The sequence below is a fragment of the Liolophura sinensis genome, chromosome 8 (assembly GCF_032854445.1).
Source record: "Liolophura sinensis isolate JHLJ2023 chromosome 8, CUHK_Ljap_v2, whole genome shotgun sequence".
NCBI classification, from domain to species: Eukaryota; Metazoa; Mollusca; class Polyplacophora; order Chitonida; family Chitonidae; genus Liolophura; species Liolophura sinensis.
The window spans coordinates 2,260,384-2,283,362 of NC_088302.1; the positions used below are offsets into that span (position 1 = coordinate 2,260,384).

The 22,979-nt window shown below is 42.1% G+C and overlaps 1 protein-coding gene across 2 annotated transcripts in view; it reads left to right on the top strand.

Annotated features, from left to right (window-relative positions):
- Positions 1 to 22,315, top strand: part of LOC135472408 (nuclear factor related to kappa-B-binding protein-like) — a 37,231-nt gene extending 14,916 nt beyond the window's left edge. The window contains exons 14-24 of one of the 2 annotated variants that reach the window (XM_064751897.1): positions 264 to 453; positions 3,753 to 3,813; positions 4,556 to 4,730; positions 5,495 to 5,601; positions 7,331 to 7,454; positions 8,256 to 8,329; positions 8,883 to 9,786; positions 13,312 to 13,527; positions 15,048 to 15,248; positions 18,423 to 18,548; positions 18,853 to 22,315. In XM_064751897.1, coding sequence (XP_064607967.1) covers positions 264 to 453; positions 3,753 to 3,813; positions 4,556 to 4,730; positions 5,495 to 5,601; positions 7,331 to 7,454; positions 8,256 to 8,329; positions 8,883 to 9,786; positions 13,312 to 13,527; positions 15,048 to 15,248; positions 18,423 to 18,548; positions 18,853 to 19,295 — 2,621 coding nt within the window. In that variant the 3' untranslated portion in view covers positions 19,296 to 22,315. The remainder of the gene's footprint in view (positions 1 to 263; positions 454 to 3,752; positions 3,814 to 4,555; positions 4,731 to 5,494; positions 5,602 to 7,330; positions 7,455 to 8,255; positions 8,330 to 8,882; positions 9,787 to 13,311; positions 13,528 to 15,047; positions 15,249 to 18,422; positions 18,549 to 18,852) is intronic. The other variant, XM_064751898.1, reaches the window with a different exon arrangement.
- Positions 22,316 to 22,979: the final 664 nt, after the last annotated feature.

The window sequence follows — 22,979 nt, forward strand, 5'->3', positions numbered from 1 at the left end:
TGCCTCGTGATTTGGTGTTTATAGTTTAGGGTATGTTTGTAAGACTACACATAGTTAACCAAGGCAAACTGCTCAGTTATCAGACGGGTCTTTATTTTTCCACTTTATAATATCCAGTCATCTGAACAAACCATTTAGAAAATGATGGCCCAGTTCTTCTTCATAAATCAGATGAAATATGTGTACAGGTAGGCTGATATTGAAGATGACAGCTTATCTCAATTTCCATCTCAGGTAATTTAAAGCTGTCATATATGTTCCAGGTTTAGATCTAGAAAACTTCATCCCTTTCTTGGACTACAAGGAGCGTGCGCAGCAGTGGAAATGGATAGGTGCTAGTCGGGACACTGACGCTCAGTTACTTCCCTTGTTCAAACACTGGCTGGAAAACAAGGACGACAATCCTTCTGACTTCTTTGATAGCAGCCAGGGATCACCACCACCCAACAGGATGTGAGCAAAACTGTTTTGTTTTAGATTGATTATGATCTCACCTGATCTTTGGCTTGTCAGACATTTATGTTTCTTGAGAATACCATGTATACAGTATAGCTCAGGCTAAAAGTCAAAACCAGGCAGGAGGTCTTTTTGAGAGTTTATAGAGAGTTTGTATGGCGCCTGTGGAGAGCTTTGGGACAGTCACCTGCAGAGTCAGTGATGTGTCCACTGTGACTTATCACAGACACGTAGCTGAGCATTGGTAGACCTACATGCTGGCTGCGGGACGCTGACAGAGTCAGTGATCCATCCACTGTGACCGATCACACGCACACGTGGCTGAGCATTGGTAGACCTACGTGCTGGCTGCGGGATGCTGACAGTCAGTGATCCGTCCACTGTGACCGATCACACACACGCATGTGGCTGAGCAGTGGTAGACCTACGTGCTGGCTGTGGCATGCTGACAGTCATTGATCCGTCCACTGTGACCGATCACACACACGCATGTGGCTGAGCAGTGGTAGACCTACGTGCTGGCTGTGGCATGCTGACAGTCAGTGATCCGTCCACTGTGACCGATCACACACACGCATGTGGCTGAGCAGTGGTAGACCTACGTGCTGGCTGCGGGATGCTGACAGTCATTGATCCGTCCACTGTGACTGATCACACACACGCATGTGGCTGAGCAGTGGTAGACCTACGTGCTGGCTGCGGGATGCTGACAGTCAGTGATCCGTCCACTGTGACTGATCACACACACACGTGTCTGAGCAGTGGTAGACCTACGTGCTGGCTGCGGGATGCTGACAGTCAGTGATCCATCCACTGTGACCGATCACACACACACGTGGCTGAGCAGTGGTAGACCCTTGCGCTGGCTGTGGGACACTGACGACAGAAAATATAGTTCTTTGTTAAAATGATGTAAAGGATTTTGAAAGACTAACACCATACATGACACTGAAGTAAAGTATCTGAAGTGTGTCTTTTTGATGTCAACGTGGCAATCCTCTATTAAAGAAGTGATTTAGGCTTGATTCAATGCGAGATTTGTAAGCGATCACCATGACTGCTAAAACTAGCTCATGCTTCATCTCCCTTAAAAGTGGACAAATATCTTTTGTTTCTTCAGTAGAAGGTTTTCCTTGTTGTGGGAGTCATTTGTCAGTAAAAAATTATATGCCACTCAGTAATTTAGCAAACAAAATTGATGCTGACATGCCGTGCAACAAGAACAATGCAGTATTTCGATACGAATTTCAATAAAAAAATGAAAGTAAAAGATACAGGATAAGTTTAATTTTGTCTGTATAATATAACTTTGTTAAGAATTTGTAGTTTGTACCAAACTACGTGCGAAAAGCACCCACATAGCAAGTGCATGAAGGAAAAGTTTTTCTCCACAGAAAAAAAATAATTTTCCATTTGCATTAATAGACTTCATATGAATTTTTGGTTTACCGGGCACAATGTAGCCTACCTTAAATATTTTCTTTCGCTACAAATGCCTTCATGGAAAAAATTCCATTCTGTTAATTTATGTTGAACAATACATTATTTGAACCAACACCCAGATGAAATCTGATATCAAATTTTATTTGTGAACTTGAATAGCCAAATGGATGGGAATATCTGATACGTGCATCATTAACATATGTTTACATGTTGGTGTTTTCTCCGGTTTGGACAGGAATTTTTTGATGTATACCATATTTGTGTAAAAAATATCATGGCTGTTAGCAGCAACAGCAAAGCAGATTATTGTACGATTAATTAAAATATTCAGAAGTTTCACACAGACACTTGGGAGAGGAACTAATGCAGTGTTAGTGTCCAGATGTGACACTTTGCCAAGATTGAATAATGATAGACATGTTGTATTGGAGTAAGTAAATAATACTCGCAAGTGTCAAACCTTATTAACTGACACAGTTCTTTAGTTCTTTCAACATGAGGCTTACACGATACTTGATGATACAGTGATATATGATATACATATATAAATAATAATACATAATATAAATACACGATGTTATCTACTGTAGCTGTATTTTTTATACAAACATGACAAATGGTAAGACATGACTGAAGGATCAAGCAAGGTCACGGCCGCACGAGACTGCTGTTTGCCTCTTTTGGGGCAAGGTCCAAGGCAAGAGGCGTGTGGTATTGCAGATGCTTTATTCACAAGAAAGTTGTGTTGGTTTGTAAAGTTTCTGTGAAGATTTGTCAAGTTTGCCTTAAAATATCTGCTGTAAGGCTCTATGTGGCATAACATAAATGTATATCAAAATTAGTGTGCTGACTGTCAATACCAGTCGATGACTTTGATCATATATTTATTCCCTTTATTATTAAATCCCTTAATCTAGTTGATGAACTGATTTTGTTTTGCCGAGACAGGTTACATGTTGCAAGATAAACTTTCCGCTTATCACGGCTGGTGTATGTTCACATAGCTGAATACATGGGGACTAGACCTTCGCTTGTAAACTACTGGCCTGGATATCACAGTTGGTAGAGCGTCCGCTTCAGTAGCGGTAGATCCAGGATATATCCTGGGTCGAGTCACACCTAAAACTTTAAAAGATGAAGCTGTAACTTCCTCACTTGGCGTTCAGCATGAAGTGCAATGACTGGTTGACCAGTAACAGTATAATGGCTCGGGTAGGGCACCTTACTTACCTTCAGTATGTCATCTCACTGAAGCAGCTCTAGATTAAAGAGCGGTGGAAATCCGTCCAGCAACAAGGACGTACATTACATTCACCCTAAGGATTCCTTCGTCATCATATGGCTGAAAAATTGTTGAGCATGACGCTAAACCCCAAGCACTCACTCACTCACTCGCTCGCTTGCAAACTAGCTAGGATTAGTCAGTAAACAAAACTATATATTTTCACACCTCCGACTATAATCCTGCACGTCTCAGCAGGTCTCCTACACTGTTTAGTGGAGGGTTTGTCATGCACCAGTTGAGTATTATTCAGTATCTCAGAGTGCGATACAAGCAGTAAACGATTGACTTTTAGCCAGAACTGTACTGCAAATGTTCAGCATCCCAGGAAATGTATTTTTTATGTTAAAACAAACTTTAATGATACAAAAAGTTGAACATGTGGTTGCATTTATGTCAGTAGGTAGAATTAGAATACATCGTGCATTATTTTATTGTAAAGTGAACTGACAGAAGACCTCATGCTATTCTTTTATTCTGTTTACCCTACAGAAAGCACTAACAGATGTAGTTTGAAATGAACATGTATTCTGTCATTTATTGTGCTGATGTATTTTCCTTCTCATTACAGAAAAACAAACTTTGTTGTCAGACCGACAACACAAGAGGAAAAAGATATATTTAAAGAGCAGGTAAGTTTATTTATTTACATGTATTTATTTGATTGGTGTTTTACGCTGTACTAAAGAAAATTTCACACACATGACAGCGATCAACATTATGGTGGGAGAAAACCGAGCAGAGTCTGGGGGAATCTTACGACCATGGGCAGGTTGCTGAGCAGGTAAGTCATTTATGTATGTTGTAAACCTCAATGATATTTACTGTCCAGGTGTTCACATTGTGTTACTTTGGACTCACCTTGTAATATTCTGTGTCAATGTGGGCACATGCAAAATTTGAAGGTGCATTTTTGCTCATTTTATAGTTTCATAGTTTGAGTAGGGAAATTAATATTGTTCAATTTTTTTTTCTTTATATTCATCGTAGTGGAAAATGTAAAGCCTTTAAATGGCTACTTTGGGAGCTTTGCATTTTGGACACGCTCTTTGCATTTTGGACACTCCGTTTGCATAATCTAAAGCCCTTCGGTCACACCTCACTGAATATGTAGAAGAACTAAATGAAAGATTCTTGAAGGAGCAAAATGCAGAAAAATGTCAACAATGTAATGATTTTGAAATTGCTTGTCCAAGATTATCTGCTCTGTATAAAGTGTAACATATGAACCAAAAACTAGCCTACATTTTAATGTCTGAAAGTAACTTTTTCAGGCTTGAAAATACTGTGTAATCTTTTCAGAATTAAACGGCATCGGTAAGTCTCCATATTTCATGTGATTTTTTCCTATGTGTGATGTTTTATACATTACAGGAGAGACGTAGGTTTGAAAACCCCCACAAAGCCTTCACATATGTGTTACACGGTTATGAGTCCGTGGTGGGACCCGTTAAGGGAGTGTACAGTAAAGACAATGCTATGAATAAGGCCAGGGAGCATAACCTACTGATATCAGACCGTCCATCCTACGTCACCATTCTTACATTAGGTAAGTGTAGCTAGTGTTGTTAGAAGTTGTATATTTCATCAGAGTTATTGTCACAATAAGCTTACGTGTAATGAAGCTAAATGAGTTTGAATTACCTAATACACCATATGTATGTCAGTTTGAATTTTCACCATACCTAATACGCCATATGTATGTCAGTTTGAATTATCACCACACCTCATACACCATATGTATGTCAGTTTGAATTATCACCACACCTAGTAGACCATATGTATGTCAGTTTCAATTATCACCATACCTAATACACCATATGTATGTCAGTTTGAATTATCACTGCACCTAATACACCATATGTATGTCAGTTTGAATTATCATGTCACCTAATACACCATATGTATGTCAGTTTGAATTATCCCATCAGTCTCGTTTTGGCATGTTCGGTTTTGTTGCTACAATAACTGCCCCAAGTCTTAAATAAATATTATAAGGTAAATTTTATGGGCAAGTTTACACTTTGAAACCTCAGATCACGTTTACATATCAGCCTGGTCAATGCTTACATTGTACATATTTAATGAATTTCCTTGTTCTCAGTGGTCTTTTGGTTTTTGGTTTGTCAGGTTTTGATAATAGATTAGGCTTATTTTGTGACCTCTCAGATTAGGTTCAAAAACCAGCTTGAACCATGCTTAACTTAGGCATATTTAGTGTGGGATTGACTTTCTTGTTCTATTTGAAATAATGTAGTTTAAATGCCAAGGTGTATTTTAAAGTCTGTAGGTGTGATGTTTTTATTGTTTCAGTACGTGATGCAGCCGCACGCCTGCCCAATGGCGAGGGGACCCGAGGGGACATCTGCGAGCTGCTCAAAGACTCTGGGTTCATTGCTCCAGGTGTTACAGATGCACAGGTAAGCTAATAATTTCTCAACCTTCATATAATCTGATATAAACTTTAGGTGATTCCTTGAACTCATGGCTTAACTGCACTGGCATGGATAGCTCAGTAGATAGAGCAGTTGGGCTAGGCACCCTAATCACAGTATATCTACCTGGTATACAGTGGGGCTAGGAACCCTAATTACAGTATATCTACCTGGTATACAGTGGGGCTAGGCACCCTAATTACAGTATATCTACCTGATATTCTACCTGAAACACTGATTCATATCCTAGTCCATGTACATTGTACCATAAATGTTGAATGTCTTTGTGAAAAATCATTGACTACATATAAGTATACCTAACACACAAGCCATTCCCACCTGAGCAGAAGCTCACACAGTTATTACAGCCAGAGTTTTCACTGGTGTTGACTTATCAGAGGAAACTGTGATGGGGATGACAATATAGAATATTTACCTGATGATTAGGATTAAACTATGATGAGGATGACAATATAGAATATTTACTTGATGATTAGGATTAAACTATGATGAGGATGACAATATAGAATATTTACTTGATGATTAGGATTAAACTATGATGAGAATTACAATATAGAATATTTACCTGATGATTAGGATTAAACTATGATGAGGATGACAATATAGAATATTTACCTGATGATTAGGATTAAACTATGATGAGAGTTACAATATAGAATATTTACCTGATGATTAGGATTAAACTATGATGAGGATGACAGTATAGAATATTTACCTGATGATTAGGATTAAACTATGATGAGGATGACAATATAGAATATTTACCTGATGATTAGGATTAAACTATGATGAGGATGACAATATAGAATATTTACCTGATGATTAGGATTAAACTATGATGAGGATGACAATATAGAATATTTACCTGATGATTAGGATTAAACTATGATGAGGATGACAATATAGAATATTTACCTGATGATTAGGATTAAACTATGATGAGGATTACAATATAGAATATTTACCTGATGATTAGGATTAAACTATGATGAGGATTACAATATATAATATTTACCTGATGATTATGATTAATCTATGATGAGTTTACCTGTTGATTATGTTTAAACTATGGTGAGGATTACAGTATAGAATGTTTACCTGTTGATTATGATTAAACTGTTATGAGGATTACAGTATAGAATATTTACCTGATAATTAGGATTAAACTATGATGAGTTTACTTGTTGATTATGATTAAAATTTTATGACGATTACAGTGTAGAATGTTTACCTGTTGATTATGATTAAACTGTTATGAGGATTACAGTATAGAATGTTTACCTGTTGATTATGATTAAACTATGATGAGGATTACAATTTTGAATATTTACCTGATAATTATGATTAAACTATGATGTTGATTATGGTTAATCTATGATGAGTTTACCTGTTGATTATGATTAAACTATGACGCGGATTACAATTTAGAATATTTACCTGATGATAATGATTAAACTATGATGTTGATTATGGTTAATCTATGGCGAGTTTACCTGATGATTATGATTAAACTATGGTGAGGATTACAAAATGTAGAATATATACCTGATGATTATGATTAAACTGTTATGAGGATTACAATATAGAATATATACCTGTTGATTAGGATTAAACTATGATGAGGATTATAATGCAGAATGTTTACCTGTTGCTTATGCTTGAACAGTGCTATGGTTACCCTCTGCCTTTGTAGATCAACACGGTTGTGAGTGGGGCTTTAGACAGGCTCCATTACGAGAAGGACCCGTGTGTCAAGTACGAGGTTAACAGGAAGCTATGGGTGTATTTGCACAGGAACAGGACAGAGGAGGAGTTTGGTGAGAACACAGTTCTAGATCAGCCTGGTCATTTTGAAATATAGTGCCTTAGTGTCTTAATGTAATTGTGGAGAAGGCGGCCAGCATGCAAGTGCGGCGCAATGAACGAAGAGCATCTTACGAATCAGGCCAGTGTTCAAGTTGAGCTCATGCTGGCCTCCTCTCCGGCCGCACATGGGAAGGTTTGCCAGTAACCTGCGGTTGGTCATGTGTTCCCACTGGGATTGGCTCGGTTTACTCCCATCATCATGCTGGCCTCCTCTCCGGCCGCACATGGGAAGGTTTGCCAGTAACCTGCGGTTGGTCATGTGTTTCCACTGGGATTGGCTCGGTTTACTCCCATCATCATGCTGGCCTCCTCTCCGGCCGCACGTGGGAAGGTTTGCCAGTAACCTGCGGTTGGTCATGTGTTTCCACTGGGATTGGCTCGGTTTACTCCCATCATCATGCTGGCCTCCTCTCCGGCCGCACATGGGAAGGTTTGCCAGTAACCTGCGGTTGGTCATGTGTTCCCACTGGGTTTACTCCCATCATTACGCTGACCGCCGTTAAAAAACAAAATATTCTTGAGTATGGTGTAAAACACCAACCAAATAAAAAAGTTAATAAATACACACTGGTAATTAATTGTGTAGAACACTGAGTCATAGTGAAGAGGAGTTTTTGCATGTTATTGTCTGTTTTGTCTTTTTTTTTGCAGTTCATATTGACTTGTCAGTACAGTTAAACCTTCATACAAGATGTTAGTAGTGTGGTGACACATTACTGTGTAATAAGTATGAACTGTTGTGTGTTTTGCAGAGAAAATCCATCAGGCCCAAGGTGCTGCGGTAAAAGCCAAGAAATCACTTCAGAAACCAAAAGCCTCCAGATCGGTGAGGTTCACTGCCATGAGTTTCTGTTTGCTTTGTTTTATTAATTATACTACAGGATCAAGATGATAAAGTTAACCTTGTTCAGAAATTTCAACAAAAACGTTCATATTTTAATTTCCCAAATTTGTGTTAACTTATTCATTGGGCTGACAGAGCAAATTTTGAGATAAAATGTCAAGATGTTTGGAAAAATGGGTTGTGCTTCCCTATAACCTTGTGCGGTAATCATTGGAAAAAAAGGCAGTGTTTCCTGTAACTGGGTTTGTTAACGACTGAAATAACACATGTAAGAAGTGGTTACCTATAATCTGGCAAATTAGTGATTGTTCCTTCGAAAGTTCATCAAAACCCATGTAAAATAAAATAAAAAATTCATTTTGAAATATTGATTCTGACTCATACTAGTGATATGATAATCCTGTTTATTATTTATGTTTTGCTGGATGTCAGCTAAATTTGTTTTCATATCGCTAAATATGTTAAGGTTTTGTGTTGAGGTTGGCAGGATGACATTCATGTAATTATTGACAAGTAATTAATTTTTTGTCATCAGAAATCTAAAGATGGTTCTGGTGGGACAACTACCCCAGCTCCCCAGACTGCATCAGTGGGGTCTGTGTCCAAGACATCCACAGCCAATCACAGCACAGCCTCTGAGGAGAGCTCGATTGCAAGCCTCCTGACGCCCACAACAGCCAGTACGGGAGTGTCACCAGGGCCTAATAAGACCAGTGGAAGTCCCCGTGGCCATGCTGCCAAGCAGACAACCAGTCCTAATGCCCAGAAGACCCCTACAGCCCGCCGCGCAGTAACAGGCTCGGTCATTCCCTCAGGAACTCTCCTCCAGGCCAGTCATCAGGTGGGTGTGGTCACCTCGGCCGCAATCTCCCCACTAAGGGGCAGCCCTCAGGTGGTCACTACACACCAGGTCACACAGGCAGGGAAGGCGGTTAGTGCCAGTGTTAAACCAGCCACTCCTGGCAGCAAGCCTGTCACCATCTCCTTCATGCAGCCTCAAAGTGGTAGCACAACAGTACCAGTGATGACTCAGGTGAAAAGCGGTAAAACAAGCCACGGTCAGCTATCCTTCAATCTCCTGCAGACTCAGGACATCTCCGGTAAGCTGACCGCCACACCTTCACTCACCCAGGTCCCCTCCCCTGGTTCACTGGTCCTCACCAAGTCAGCAGAGACAGGCACACCCCGTGCCCAAAAGTTGCCAACCTCTTCAGCTAGTTCATTGACTGTAACAAAGTCTGCCTCCCCTCTGGCAGGCACCCCAGCAGCCAGCAGCAGCGTCTCAGGGACACCCCCGGCCTCCAGCAGTTCTCCCGTGGTGGCGCGTTTGGTCCAACAGGTGCCCCACCCACAAATGATGTCTGTAGGGAATCTGCTTCAGGGGACTGTGCAGAAAATGGCAGGCAGAGGATCAGGCCCAACTACCATCAAGATTCAGGGTGAGTTATCCACATACCAACTGCTAGGGCCATATCTTGAGCCACTTCAGCTCTTCAAAACATTTGGCCGCCCAAACTAAAACAAGCTGTATTAAAACTGATAAGTAAATTAATCCAAAATATGATGGTTTACCAATAAAAAGTTAAGTTTTCATACAAATTTCTTTCATTCACAGACATCTCTCAGAAAGCATCATTTTGAGTTGCATTTTGAAAATTTCTTTATGCACAGTAACAGTGTCACCATTAAAGTTTGGGATTAGAACCTTGAATGTTTTTTCTAGATATGGCCCTGACTAGCCTGGTTATGTACACATGTACATGTATGTTATCACTGATCCTAACATGCGTTAGCAAATGGAGAGATGAGAAAGATCAATCGTGACAGTGTGGTATTCAAAACTGTGGACATCCTGGCAATTGCCATTTCATTCATGCACTCATTTTTACTTGTGCAGCCACAACAGTAAAAATATTAAACTTACCATAATGAAATGAAAAACAATAAACTTACCACAAAACTCTTCATTGTGACACAACTCCAAAAACTGTGCTTGCTGACGTTCACTATTTACATATGATGTGCAGATTGTTCTGTCGTCTAACATACTATAATCTCGAGTTATTACCAGCAGTAGTTGTCATATAATGCTGTTCCTTTTACGATGTACATGTACCTTCACCTTGTCATCTGCTTTTCATTGCCACATGCAAGTGATGTGCGTGGTCTCGAATGCAGTTTACTCTAAGATGTTGGCTTGTCTTAATTCCATGACATTGCTTTATTGAATTGTAACAGTTTGATTGATTTGATTGTTACTTACTGCCAAAAACTTGAATTTTTCACATTTTGATTGCGATCACCATAATGTCATCACCTCTGCAGTTTGCTGATCAACATTTTGTAACAAGGGTGGCCAGCATGCCATGTACATGGGAGCTGTCGATGATCCATGTACATGTATCGACCATTATTATATGTGAGTGGATCACAACAGGGTGTGACTGGAGCACAACAGGGTGTGACTGGAGCACAACAGGGTGTGACTGGATCACAACAAGGTGGGACTGGATTACAACAGGGTGTGACTAGATTACAATAGAGTGTGACTGGAGCACAACAGGGTGTGACTGGAGCACAACAGGGTGTGACTGGATCACAACAGGGTGTGACTGGATCACAACAGGGTGTGATTGGAGCACAACAGGGTGTGACTGGATCACAACAGGGTGTGACTGGATCACAACAGGGTGTGACTGGATCACAACAGGGTGTGACTGGAGCACAACAGGGTGTGACTGGATCACAACAAGGTGGGACTGGATTACAACATGGTGTGACTAGATTACAATAGAGTGGGACTGGAGCACAACACGGTGTGACTGGAGCACAACAGGGTGTGACTGGATCACAACAGGGTGTGACTGGATCACAACAGGGTGGGACTGGATTACAACAGGGTGTGACTAGATTACAATAGGGTGTGACTGGAGCACAACAGGGTGGGACTGGATTACAACAGGGTGGGACTGGATTACAACAGGGTGTTACGGGATCACAACAGGGTGTGACTGGATCACAACAAGGTGGGACTGGATTACAACGGGGTGTGACAGGATCACAACAGGGTGTTACTGGATCACAACAGGGTGTGATGGGAGCACAACAGGGTGGGACTGGATTACAACGGGGTGTGACGGGATCACAACAGGGTGTGACTGGAGCACAACAGAGTGTGACTGGATTACAACAGGGTGGGACTGGAGCACAATAGGGTGTGACTGGAGTACAACAGGGTGGGACTGGATTACAACAGGGTGTGACTGGAGCACAACAGGGTGTGACTGGATTACAACAGTGGGGGACTGGAGCACAACAGGGTGTGACTGGATTACAACAGGGTGTGACTGGATTACAACAGGGTGTGACTGGAGCACAGCAAGGTGGGACTGGATTACAACAGGGTGTGACTGGATTACAACATGGTGTGACTGGAGCACAACAGAGTGTGACTGGATTACAGCAAGGTGGGACTGGATTACAACAGGGTGTGACTGGATTACAACAGGGTGTGAGGGGAGCACAACAGGGTGTGACTGGAGCACAACAGGGTGGGACTGGATTACAACAGGTGGGACTGGATTACAACAGGGTGTGACTAGAGTATGACAGGATGTGACAGGATTACAACAGGGTGTGACTGGAGCACAGCAAGGTGTGACTAGATTACAACAGGGTGTGACGGGAGCACAACAGGGTGTGACTGGAGCACAGCAGGGTGTGACTGGAGCACAACAGGATGGAACTGGATTACAACAGGGTGTGACTAGATTACAATAGAGTGTGACTGGAGTACAACAGGATGTGACAGGATTACAACAGGGTGTAGCTGGAGCACAGCAAGGTGTGACTAGATTACAACAGGGTGTGACGGGAGCACAACAGGGTGTGACTGGAGCACAACAGAGTGTGACTGGACTACAACAGGGTGTGACTGGAGCACAACAGTGTGTGACTGGATTACAACAGGGTGTGACTGGAGCACAGCAAGGTGGTACTGGGAGCACACCAGGGTGGGACTGGATTACAACAGGGTGTGACTAGATTACAACAGGGTGTGACGGGAGCACAACAGGGTGTGACTGGAGCACAACAGAGTGTGACTGGACTACAACAGGGTGGGACTGGAGCACAACAGTGTGTGACTGGATTACAACAGGGTGTGACTGGAGCACAGCAAGGTGGTACTGGGAGCACACCAGGGTGGGACTGGATTACAACATGGTGTGACTGGAGCACAGCAAGGTGTGACTGGATTACAACAGGGTGTGACTGGAGCACAACAGGGTGTGACTGGATTACAACAGGGTGTGACTGGAGCACAACAGGGTGTGACTGGATTACAGCAGGGTGTGACTGGAGCACAGCAGGGTGGGACTGGAGCACAACAGGGTGGGACTGGATTATAACAGGTGTGACTGGATTACAACAGGTGTGACTGGATTACAACAAGGTGTGACAAGGTGTAACAGGGTGACTGGATTACAATAGGGTGTGACTGGAGCACAACAGGGTGTGACTGGATTACAACAGGTGTGACTGGATTACCACAGTGTGTGACTGGATTACAACAGAGTGTGACTGGACTACAACAGGGTGTGACTGGAGCACAACAGGGTGTGACTGGGTTACAACAAAGTGGGACAGGATCACAACAGGATGTGTCTCAAGCACAATAGGGTGTGGCTGGAGCACATCATTGTGTGGCTGGAGCACAACATGGTGTGACCGGAGCACAGCAGGGTGTGACTAGAGCATTACAGCAATTATCCAGGCAATAAACATGTATGTATGACTATACAGTACAGCAGTTTATTGTACTGTACAAAAACTGTACTGTGTAGCAGCTTACAGTACTGTACAACAGCTGTACTTTGCTGTCCTGTACAACAGCTATAACCAAATTATGTTTGACAATTAAGAACATACTTTATCTGAATAGGTTTTGTTGTTGTTGTCATTAGGAGGAAACATTGTTCCAGGAGGAAAACCCATCCACCTGTCTGGAAAACCCCTGACCACACACAAGGGCCTTGTTCAGATCACAGGGAAACCTGGTCAGCAGACCCTGGGGTTAGTACAGACCCCCCAGGGTCCTCTGTCCACACTCAACATCATCTCCCCAGGGGTAGCCAAAGCCACACCCACAGCTACCCTCCTTACCAGTGCGGATACTAAAGGTAAGGAGGGCAATTTTTGGTTTTACTTGCCTTAGGTTTCATTTTTCTATAAAAATGATGCATAAGTAATTGCATTGATCAGGTAGTGTGTTAAGTGTACTTTCCAATACCATCTACAATACAACTCAGAAATAATCTTACAAAAAACTTTTATAAAGCACAGTTAAGTTGCATTGAACACATTGTTATGTTCTTTGATGCAAAGCAATAAAAGGCATTAATTGTCAAATGGTAGATATACATACAAGAAGTTCCTTGATCCACCCAGTCCGGCCACAAAGTTTACAACAACAACCTGACATATTTCTTATGAGCAGTTTCATTGGTTACAATTGTTTGTATTTATGGTCCATTTTTATTTATTTTATTGTCCAGTTACAACAACATACATAACTGTTGGCAGAATACATGTATACATGAGAATGGCTTAAACTTTCACAGTGGCCTTCCAATTCAGCATATGTGCTACAAGTTAATTGTTCTTTGACAAAAGAAGTTGAATAAAACTCAAGCTGTTTTCTGCAGCTTGAATTTATAGGCCCCTAGCCTGGCTTACATGGATTTGCTAACAACTTACAAACATCCAGCAACCACCCATTCATGTATATGTAGGTACTGCAGAGATATGTTAGTGAGCCTTGTCAGCAACTTTTACGCTACTTTGAGTGCTGGTTTCTATCATCCTTGTCAAAGCGACAGTACTTGTACAAGAAAAAGACCCTCGTTGTATATTATACAATCTTTGATGAACACTTTTTTTTGCTGGTGAATCTCACATTGCAAGGTGAAATATTCACACAACAAGGCACCAAGAAATAAACGCAGTTTAATGAACATGATTGCAATAAAAGCATTGTGCAATCACTCAGTAATCGCTGTACGGTGCATGAACACGACAGAATAATCTGGAAAACGACCACGACTTTGTTGGGTTTTATGCCCACTGGATATCTGGTTATTTCTGGGCTGTACTGTATGCTAGGCTGTCAACCCATTAAAACAATTAATTGAAACTCGATAATGTGTAGGTACATACATGCATTTTCCATGGATATAAAAAAAAAATCAATGACTTTACTGTACTCTTCACTTTAGGTATTTATTTGTTGATACACTGTCATGATTGTGTATCTACATGTATTTTGAGGAGCTCATTTAATGTTTTCCTGAAGTTATAAAGTCCAAAATAATTATTACAAAGCCTTTCATATGTAGGTATCAGGTGTCCCTTTGTATATTGAAATGTTAATAGCGTATAGCCTGCTTTATGCTGATAGGTTGAAATTTAACAATGATTAAGATTTAACTATTTGCTGATCCTCAGCAGTTGGTGTTAGGCCGAGGTAAAGAAGGAAACATTTAAATTTGCAATCTGTGGTTGTTCAGGTTGTTCAGCTTTTTTTGTTGTCCCTGGTGGTCAAATATAGGTTTAAGCTAAACCATGAGCACAAATCCACAATGATGACATGAATGTAATATGTGTGAATGTGTTTCATGAATACATTGTGTACTTGTTACAGTAACAAACTCTGACAGTACGTCGGGTACCATCCTGAGCTCTGCCTTACAAGGTGGCAGCGTTGTCTCCCACACCAAAGCTGGTGCCACAGTTTTACAGTCTCAGAATCTGCAGGTCGTCTCCCAACCAAGGGTTGTCTCCCCTTCTCAGGCGGGTATTGTCGTCACACAGCTGGCTCCAGGCAGCCTCTCTCTCAGACCAGGTAACTGTCAAAGTGTAGGTAAGACTGCCAGTCAAGCCAGATACTTTAATACGTGAAGGTGTTGGCTAATTTGCCAGCCATCCAGGCTCCAAGACAGAGCAGGTAACTGCAGAAAGATGTTGGTTGGATTGTCAGCCATCCAAGCTCCTAGACAGAGCAGGTAACTGTATGAAGGTGTTAGCTAGATTGTCAGCTACCCAGGCTCCTAGACAGAGCAGGTAACTGTATGGAGGTGTTAGCTAGATTGTCAGCCACCCAGGCACTCAGACAGAGCAGGTAACTGTATGGAGGTGTTAGCTAGATTGTCAGCCACCCAGGCACTCAGACAGAGCAGGTAACTGTATGAAGGTGTTGGCTAGATTTACAGTCATCCAGGCCTCCAGACAGACCAGGCAACTGTATGAGGTGTTGGTTAGATTGTTAACTGTCCAGACTTCTAGACAGAGTAGGTAACTGTATGCGTTAAAGGTTTTGGTTGGATTGTCAGCCCTCCAGACAGAGCAGGTAACTGTATGAAGATGTTGGTTATTTTGTCAGCCATCCAGGCTCTCAGACAGACCAGGTAACTGTATGAAGGTGTTGGTTATATTTTATCAGTCATCCAGGCTCACAGACAGACCAGGTAACTGTATGAAGGTGTTGGTTAGATTGTTAACTGTCCAGACTCCTGGACAGACCAGGTAACTGTATGAAGGTGTTGGTTATATTTTATCAGTCATCCAGGCTCACTGACAGACCAGGTAACTGTATGAAGGTGTTGGCTAGATTGTCAGTCATCCAGGCTCACAGACAGACCAGGTAACTGTATGAAGGTGTTGGCTAGATTTTCAGTCATCCAGGCTCACTGACAGACCAGGTAACTGTATGAAGGTGTTGGCTAGATTTTCAGTCATCCAGGCTCACAGACAGACCAGGTAACTGTATGAACTGTTAGATTGTTAACTGTCCAGACTCCTAGACAGACCAGGTAACTGTAGGAAGGTGTAGGCTAGATTGTCAGCCATCCAAGCTCCTAGACAGAGCAGGTAACTGTGTGAAGGTGTGGGCTAGATTGTCAGTCATCCAGGCCTCCAGACAGACCAGGCAACTGTATGAGGTGTTGGTTAGATTGTTAACTGTCCAGACTTCTAGACAGAGTAGGTAACTGTATGCGTTAAAGGTTTTGGTTGGATTGTCAGCCCTCCAGACAGAGCAGGTAACTGTATGAAGATGTTGGTTATTTTGTCAGCCATCCAGGCTCTCAGACAGACCAGGTAACTGTATGAAGGTGTTGGTTATATTTTATCAGTCATCCAGGCTCACAGACAGACCAGGTAACTGTATGAAGGTGTTGGTTAGATTGTTAACTGTCCAGACTCCTGGACAGACCAGGTAACTGTATGAAGGTGTTGGTTATATTTTATCAGTCATCCAGGCTCACTGACAGACCAGGTAACTGTATGAAGGTGTTGGCTAGATTGTCAGTCATCCAGGCTCACAGACAGACCAGGTAACTGTATGAAGGTGTTGGCTAGATTTTCAGTCATCCAGGCTCACAGACAGACCAGGTAACTGTATGAACTGTTAGATTGTTAACTGTCCAGACTCCTAGACAGACCAGGTAACTGTAGGAAGGTGTAGGCTAGATTGTCAGCCATCCAAGCTCCTAGACAGAGCAGGCAACTGTATGAAGGTGTTGGTTAGATTGTCAGCCCTCCAGGCTCTCAGACAGACCAGGTAACTGTATGAAGGTGTTGGTTAAATTGTCAGCCCTCCAGGCTCTCAGACAGAGCAGGTAACTGTGTGAAGGTGTGGGCTAGATTGTCAGTCATCCAGGCTCACAGACAGAGCAAGCAACTGTAGAAAGGTGTTATGTTGTCAGCTATCCAGGCTCTCAGACAGAGCAGGTAACTGTAGAAAGGTGTTGGTTATATTGTCAGCCATCCAGGCTCACAGACAGACCAGGTAACTGTAGGAAGGTGTTGGCTAGATTGTCAGCCCTCCAGGCTCTCAGACAGACCAGGTAACTGTATGGAGGTGTTGGTTAAATTGTCAGCCCTCCAGGCTCTCAGACAGAGCAGGTAACTGTAGGAAGGTGTAGGCTAGATTGTCAGTCATCCAGGCTCTCAGACAGACCAGGTAACTGTGTGAAGGTGTGGGCTAGATTGTCAGTCATCCAGGCTCACAGACAGAGCAAGCAACTGTAGAAAGGTGTTATGTTGTCAGCTATCCAGGCTCTCAGACAGAGCAGGTAACTGTAGAAAGGTGTTGGTTATATTGTCAGCCATCCAGGCTCACAGACAGAGCAGGTAACTGTAGAAAGCTATCCAGGCTCTCAGACAAACCAGGTAACTGTAGGAAGGTGTTAGATTGTTAGATTGTCAGCTATCCAGGCACTCAGACAGACCAGGTAACTGTAGGAAGGTGTTGGCTAGATTGTCAGTCATCCAGGCTCACATACAGAGCAAGCAACTGTAGAAAGGTGTTATGTTGTCAGCTATCCAGGCTCTCAGACAGAGCAGGTAACTGTAGAAAGGTGTTGGTTATATTGTCAGCCATCCAGGCTCACAGACAGAGCAGGTAACTGTAGAAAGCTATCCAGGCTCTCAGACAAACCAGGTAACTGTAGGAAGGTGTTAGATTGTTAGATTGTCAGCTATCCAGGCACTCAGACAGACCAGGTAACTGTAGGAAGGTGTGGGCTAGATTGTCAGTCATCCAGGCTCACATACAGAGCAAGCAACTGTAGAAAGGTGTTATGTTGTCAGCTATCCAGGCTCTCAGACAGAGCAGGTAACTGTAGAAAGGTGTTGGTTATATTGTCAGCCATCCAGGCTCACAGACAGAGCAGGTAACTGTAGAAAGCTATCCAGGCTCTCAGACAAACCAGGTAACTGTAGGAAGGTGTTAGATTGTTAGATTGTCAGCTATCCAGGCACTCAGACAGAGCAGGTAACTGTATGAAGGTGTTGGCTAGATTTTCAGTCATCCAGGCTCTCAGACAGACCACTATATGAAGACGTCCGCTAAATTGTCAGCATCCCAGGCTTCCAGATAGACAGGTAGGACATCTTCAGACAGGTATGAAGATGTTAGTCAGTTTGCTTTCTGTCAGACCTGCCCACATGATTTGTTCTGACACTCTTCCTCATATTCTGTGGATTTTTCACCTGTTCTCATTTCTCTCCTCCCCAGGCTTGCAAAATCTGTCCCAGGCTAAGCTCCTCAATCAGTCAGGAGTGTTACCCACACAGTTTATTGTACAACAGGCACCTGCAAGCTTCAAAGGGGAAGGGGTTACCACAGCTACAGTGTCTCAAGGTAAGAGATCATTATCACCAGAAGGTTTTGGGGAGTGCTCTCATTATCGCCTATCACTAGTGGATGATTATCTATGTCTGGTCACATCATCAATATCCCAGCTGTTGTAGTGAAGGGATATTAATACCAAGAATTATATTTTATTTTATCCCTTTTGTGTTAAATGGCGATTCTTCTTGATGGGGTAATAAATATGAAAGATATATTAGTCTACATGTACTTATTTATGTCCATGTACTTATTTATGTAGTGAGTAGTTTGTTATCACGGGGTTTATATACTGTGTTGTATGGTTTGTCACCAGGTGGAAGCCTCAGCACCCCTATCATCGTGAGTGCCCCAGGTGGGAAGCCTGGTCAAAACATACAGCTGGTAAAGACGGTGTTAAGTCAGCACGCAGGACTGAAACCTGGCCAGGCCACCATCCTCATATCACAGCCCAACATACCTCAGTCTGCGACCTCCACAGTGTCATCCAACACACACCTACTACAGGCAGCCACAAAAGTAACAAAGGCCTCACCCAAGGGCAAACCCCAGCCTGTGTACGCCAGGATTATTACTCCTCCCCCAGGGATGCGCCTGGCCAATGTGTCGGCCTCAGGCCAGACTATGTCTGCCCCTGGGGTCAGTGTGATACAAACCATGGGTAAACTGCCAACTGGTGCGGTAGTCACGGCCACAGCCCAGCCCGGGGGTTTGACAAAAGTGACAGATAGCCCCGCTGCCAAATCTCCGGCCCCGTGATTCAAGGCTTGACAAAACTCAAGAACCTTTCACAATATCATCTTAACTGCCCCTACAGCATGACCATGCTATAAGTCTTCAGGCATTTTGTACATATGTATAAAGATTTTCATAAACATGTGTACACAGTGTGCAGTGTGACACATTTTGAGAATGTCTGTCTGGACAGTAAACCTGTGGTAACTAGTGACCATATACAAAAAGCAGTTGTAAAGTTGTGAGGTTATAGAGTGATATGTCTTGGCCAGTTGATCTTTCACATACATGTACTTTCACGAGAAATTTTTCATAAGCTTGCCATTCCTGTACTGATATGCCTATTTATTTGTAGTATACATACATGTGTGTACTGTCACATGTGCGACATATTTTCCTTGCTAAACTTTCATCTAAATTGAACACATTGCCTGACTGAGAATTGTATTGATGTTAGAAAGATGTTTTCAGGTTCGTTTGGAGGGTAAGATGATAACCTGCTGAAAAATTGTAAGCTTGAGCAACAAAAGAATTAATTCATTACATTTTTAGACCTCTAAAATGCATTTTTGGGGCAGAATTTGAGGTTATGGCATGGCATGACAGCAGTCAAATGCTTTAACACCAGCTTCTTACCCGCCATGCCATCATCCACATAACCTCCTGACTATCATCCCTACCTTTATAAATCAGACTACTTTTTCCCAAGTCATCTGGCTGGTGAGGTTTTGTAGGTTCCGTTTTGATTGCAAGTGCATAACAACCCAACCAGGGTGCACAGATCACATACAATGTTAGGAAACAAAAAGCGGAATAATGATATTAGTGTCTTCTTCGTTACGTGTGCCCCTTGTACCTTAGTGCTATCAAAAGTGTGAATTTAACAGGTGCTGTTCCACAGAATCAGGTGCAGAATCCTTTTCACTTCACGCAGGTTTTGTGTTAAAGAGCTCCTCTGCATGGCAGACAGCAATGCATTCTTTATTGTCTTTTTATTTGATTGGCGTTGTGTGCTGTACTCAAGTATATTTCAACTATATGATGATAGTTTGGTTTAAGACATTAGGCAGAAGCCAGAGAAAACCTCCACTATTCTCCAAGGACCACAGCTGCACCAGTCAAAGCTGCCGTATCATGGGCTTAAGTTGAATTTGAGCCTCTGACCCCATTGGTCAGGAGCTGAATCTGAGCCTCTGACCTCATTGGTCAGGAGCTGAAGTTGAGCCTGTCACCTCATTGCTCAGGAGCTGAATTTGAGTCTGTCACCTCATTGGTCAGGAGCTGAATTTGAGCCTGTCACCTCATTGTTCAGGAGCTGAATTTGAGCCTGTCACCTCATTGGCCAGGAGATGAATTTGAGCGCGTGTCCTCATTGGTCAGGAGATGAATTTGAGCTTGTCACCTCATTGGTCAGGAACAATCATTACACTTTACTCTATTGTTTAAACGCAGGCATTCAGATCTGTACCGAAGGCAAAAGTAAGCATAATGGAGTGGTTTGTCTGTCAGAGAAAGTTACGTGTAAATGCTGAAGCCAGTAAATAACTGATCACAGGTGAGATATATATCTAGAAAATGTACAATACACAGGAGTTAATGTATCCTCTAGCACTCATCTGCCTTCCTGTACAATTTCCCCTCCAGGGTTGCCGTATGTGATGTTACATGGAGTGAAGATGTGCACATGGTTACTCTATGTACAAGGCCCATTTCCTCCCGTATTAGGCTATATTGTTTGACATATTTAGACCTCCTTCATCTTGTGTACATTACAGTCCTTTACCATACGGAGAATGTACATAGGGCTGCAGCTCTACCTGTATACAGGAATCATAGGCCGGATAAAATTAATACACTGTGTAGTCCTACTACTGCTGCTATGCTTCATATCAGACGTTTAGGTCTAGGTTAGCAAAAGTTGGGGACACTTGGGGAGTAGTGGTTGGTGGGTGTAATGTTAGAAAACAAGAACTCTGCGCTCATGTCATGTCTACATGTACGCCTGTTAGAAAGTCAGAATGCTTGCACTGTAAGCATGGACGTACACGTGGAAAAAAACAGGTCTATCAACGGCCACCTTTTTATGTCGTGTTAATGAGTCAAGAGTTTGCATTATAGGCGTCCCACCCTGTATTAGCAGGACTTCAGTAACATTCTACATGTATGTGTATAGTAGTACATAGATGTAGTGTGCTTGACATAATGCCAAAGCATACATACCCCAAATATACTGGGAAGTCCCATGTTACACTACTGAGCCCGTTAGGGTTGTTACATGAGCATTATCATGTAACTCTGGCTCTCCGTCCTTCCGTTTGTCCGTTTTGCACTCCAAACCCCTTGAAAGGAATTTGTGCGGACATCAAGTGATGGTCATTGTTTATACTCACACATGTGCCTGTTGAACTTTTCAAAATAATACATTCATTTGCATATTAATCAGCTTAAATGTTCTAACTGTTATGACCAAAATATTCATGGTTGAGAGGAGTTCTGCAGTTGAACTGATATTTTCGCAAATGTTTTATTTGCCATTTTTGTAAGGTTATGGTATAAAAAGCCAAATGAGAGATTATTTGGAATGTATGCTTTGGCATATGTTAGGCTTTTGAGTTATCGGCAAGATGCTTCCACTCAGTCATATTGATGGAGTGTGTGCCAATAATCAGTTTGGCACTGAAAGGAGCTCTGCAAGATTGAAAGAGGGTTTTGTGTTTTTAGAAATTCAGAAATGTATGTAACAAAATCACCTGATACATAGATGTATACTAGCTGTGCTATGTGAATCATAAGTAACTTTTGTATGATGAAAAGGAGCTTGTTTTTTTCTTCATTTCTGCTTTGTTACATTGTATGGTGAGGTTTATCAGAGATCTGTTGGAGATGTATTTACACGTATGCTCATCACTGCAGCAGAATTACATACATGATAATGAGAATTGTAAATAATGCAACGCATGTACTTAGAAAATATTTATCATTTGATGTAAATATTTGTGTCCAAGGTTTGTTTCTCTCAAGTTTGTTGTCTAATAAATCCAATCTGTTACAAACATTCTGTGTGGTCTTTTCCCATTGTACATCTCAGCATGGAGAGACAGCCTACATTTACATGTAATCATGTGTATATCTCAGTGTGGACACAGCCTACATTTACATGTAATCATGTGTATATCTCAGTGTGGCGACAGCCTACATTTACATGTAATCATGTGTACATCTCAGTGTGGAGACACAGCCTACATTTACATGTAATCATGTGTACATCTCAGTGTGGAGACACAGCCTACATTTACATGTAATCGTGTACATCTCAGTGTGGAGAGACAGCCTACATTTACATGTAATCATGTGTACATCTCAGTGTGGAGACACAGCCTACATTTACGTGTAATCATGTGTATATCTCAGTGTGGAGAGAGCCTACATTTACATGTAATCATGTGTATATCTCAGTGTGGAGACACAGCCTACATTTACATGTAATCATGTGTACATCTCAGTGTTGAGACACAGCCTACATTTACATGTAATCATGTGTACATCTCAGTGTGGAGACACAGCCTACATTTACATGTAATCATGTGTACATATCAGTGTGGAGACACAGCCTACATTTACGTGTAATCATGTGTACATCTCTGTGTGGAGACACAGCCTACATTTACGTGTAATCATGTGTATATCTCAGTGTGGAGACACAGCCTA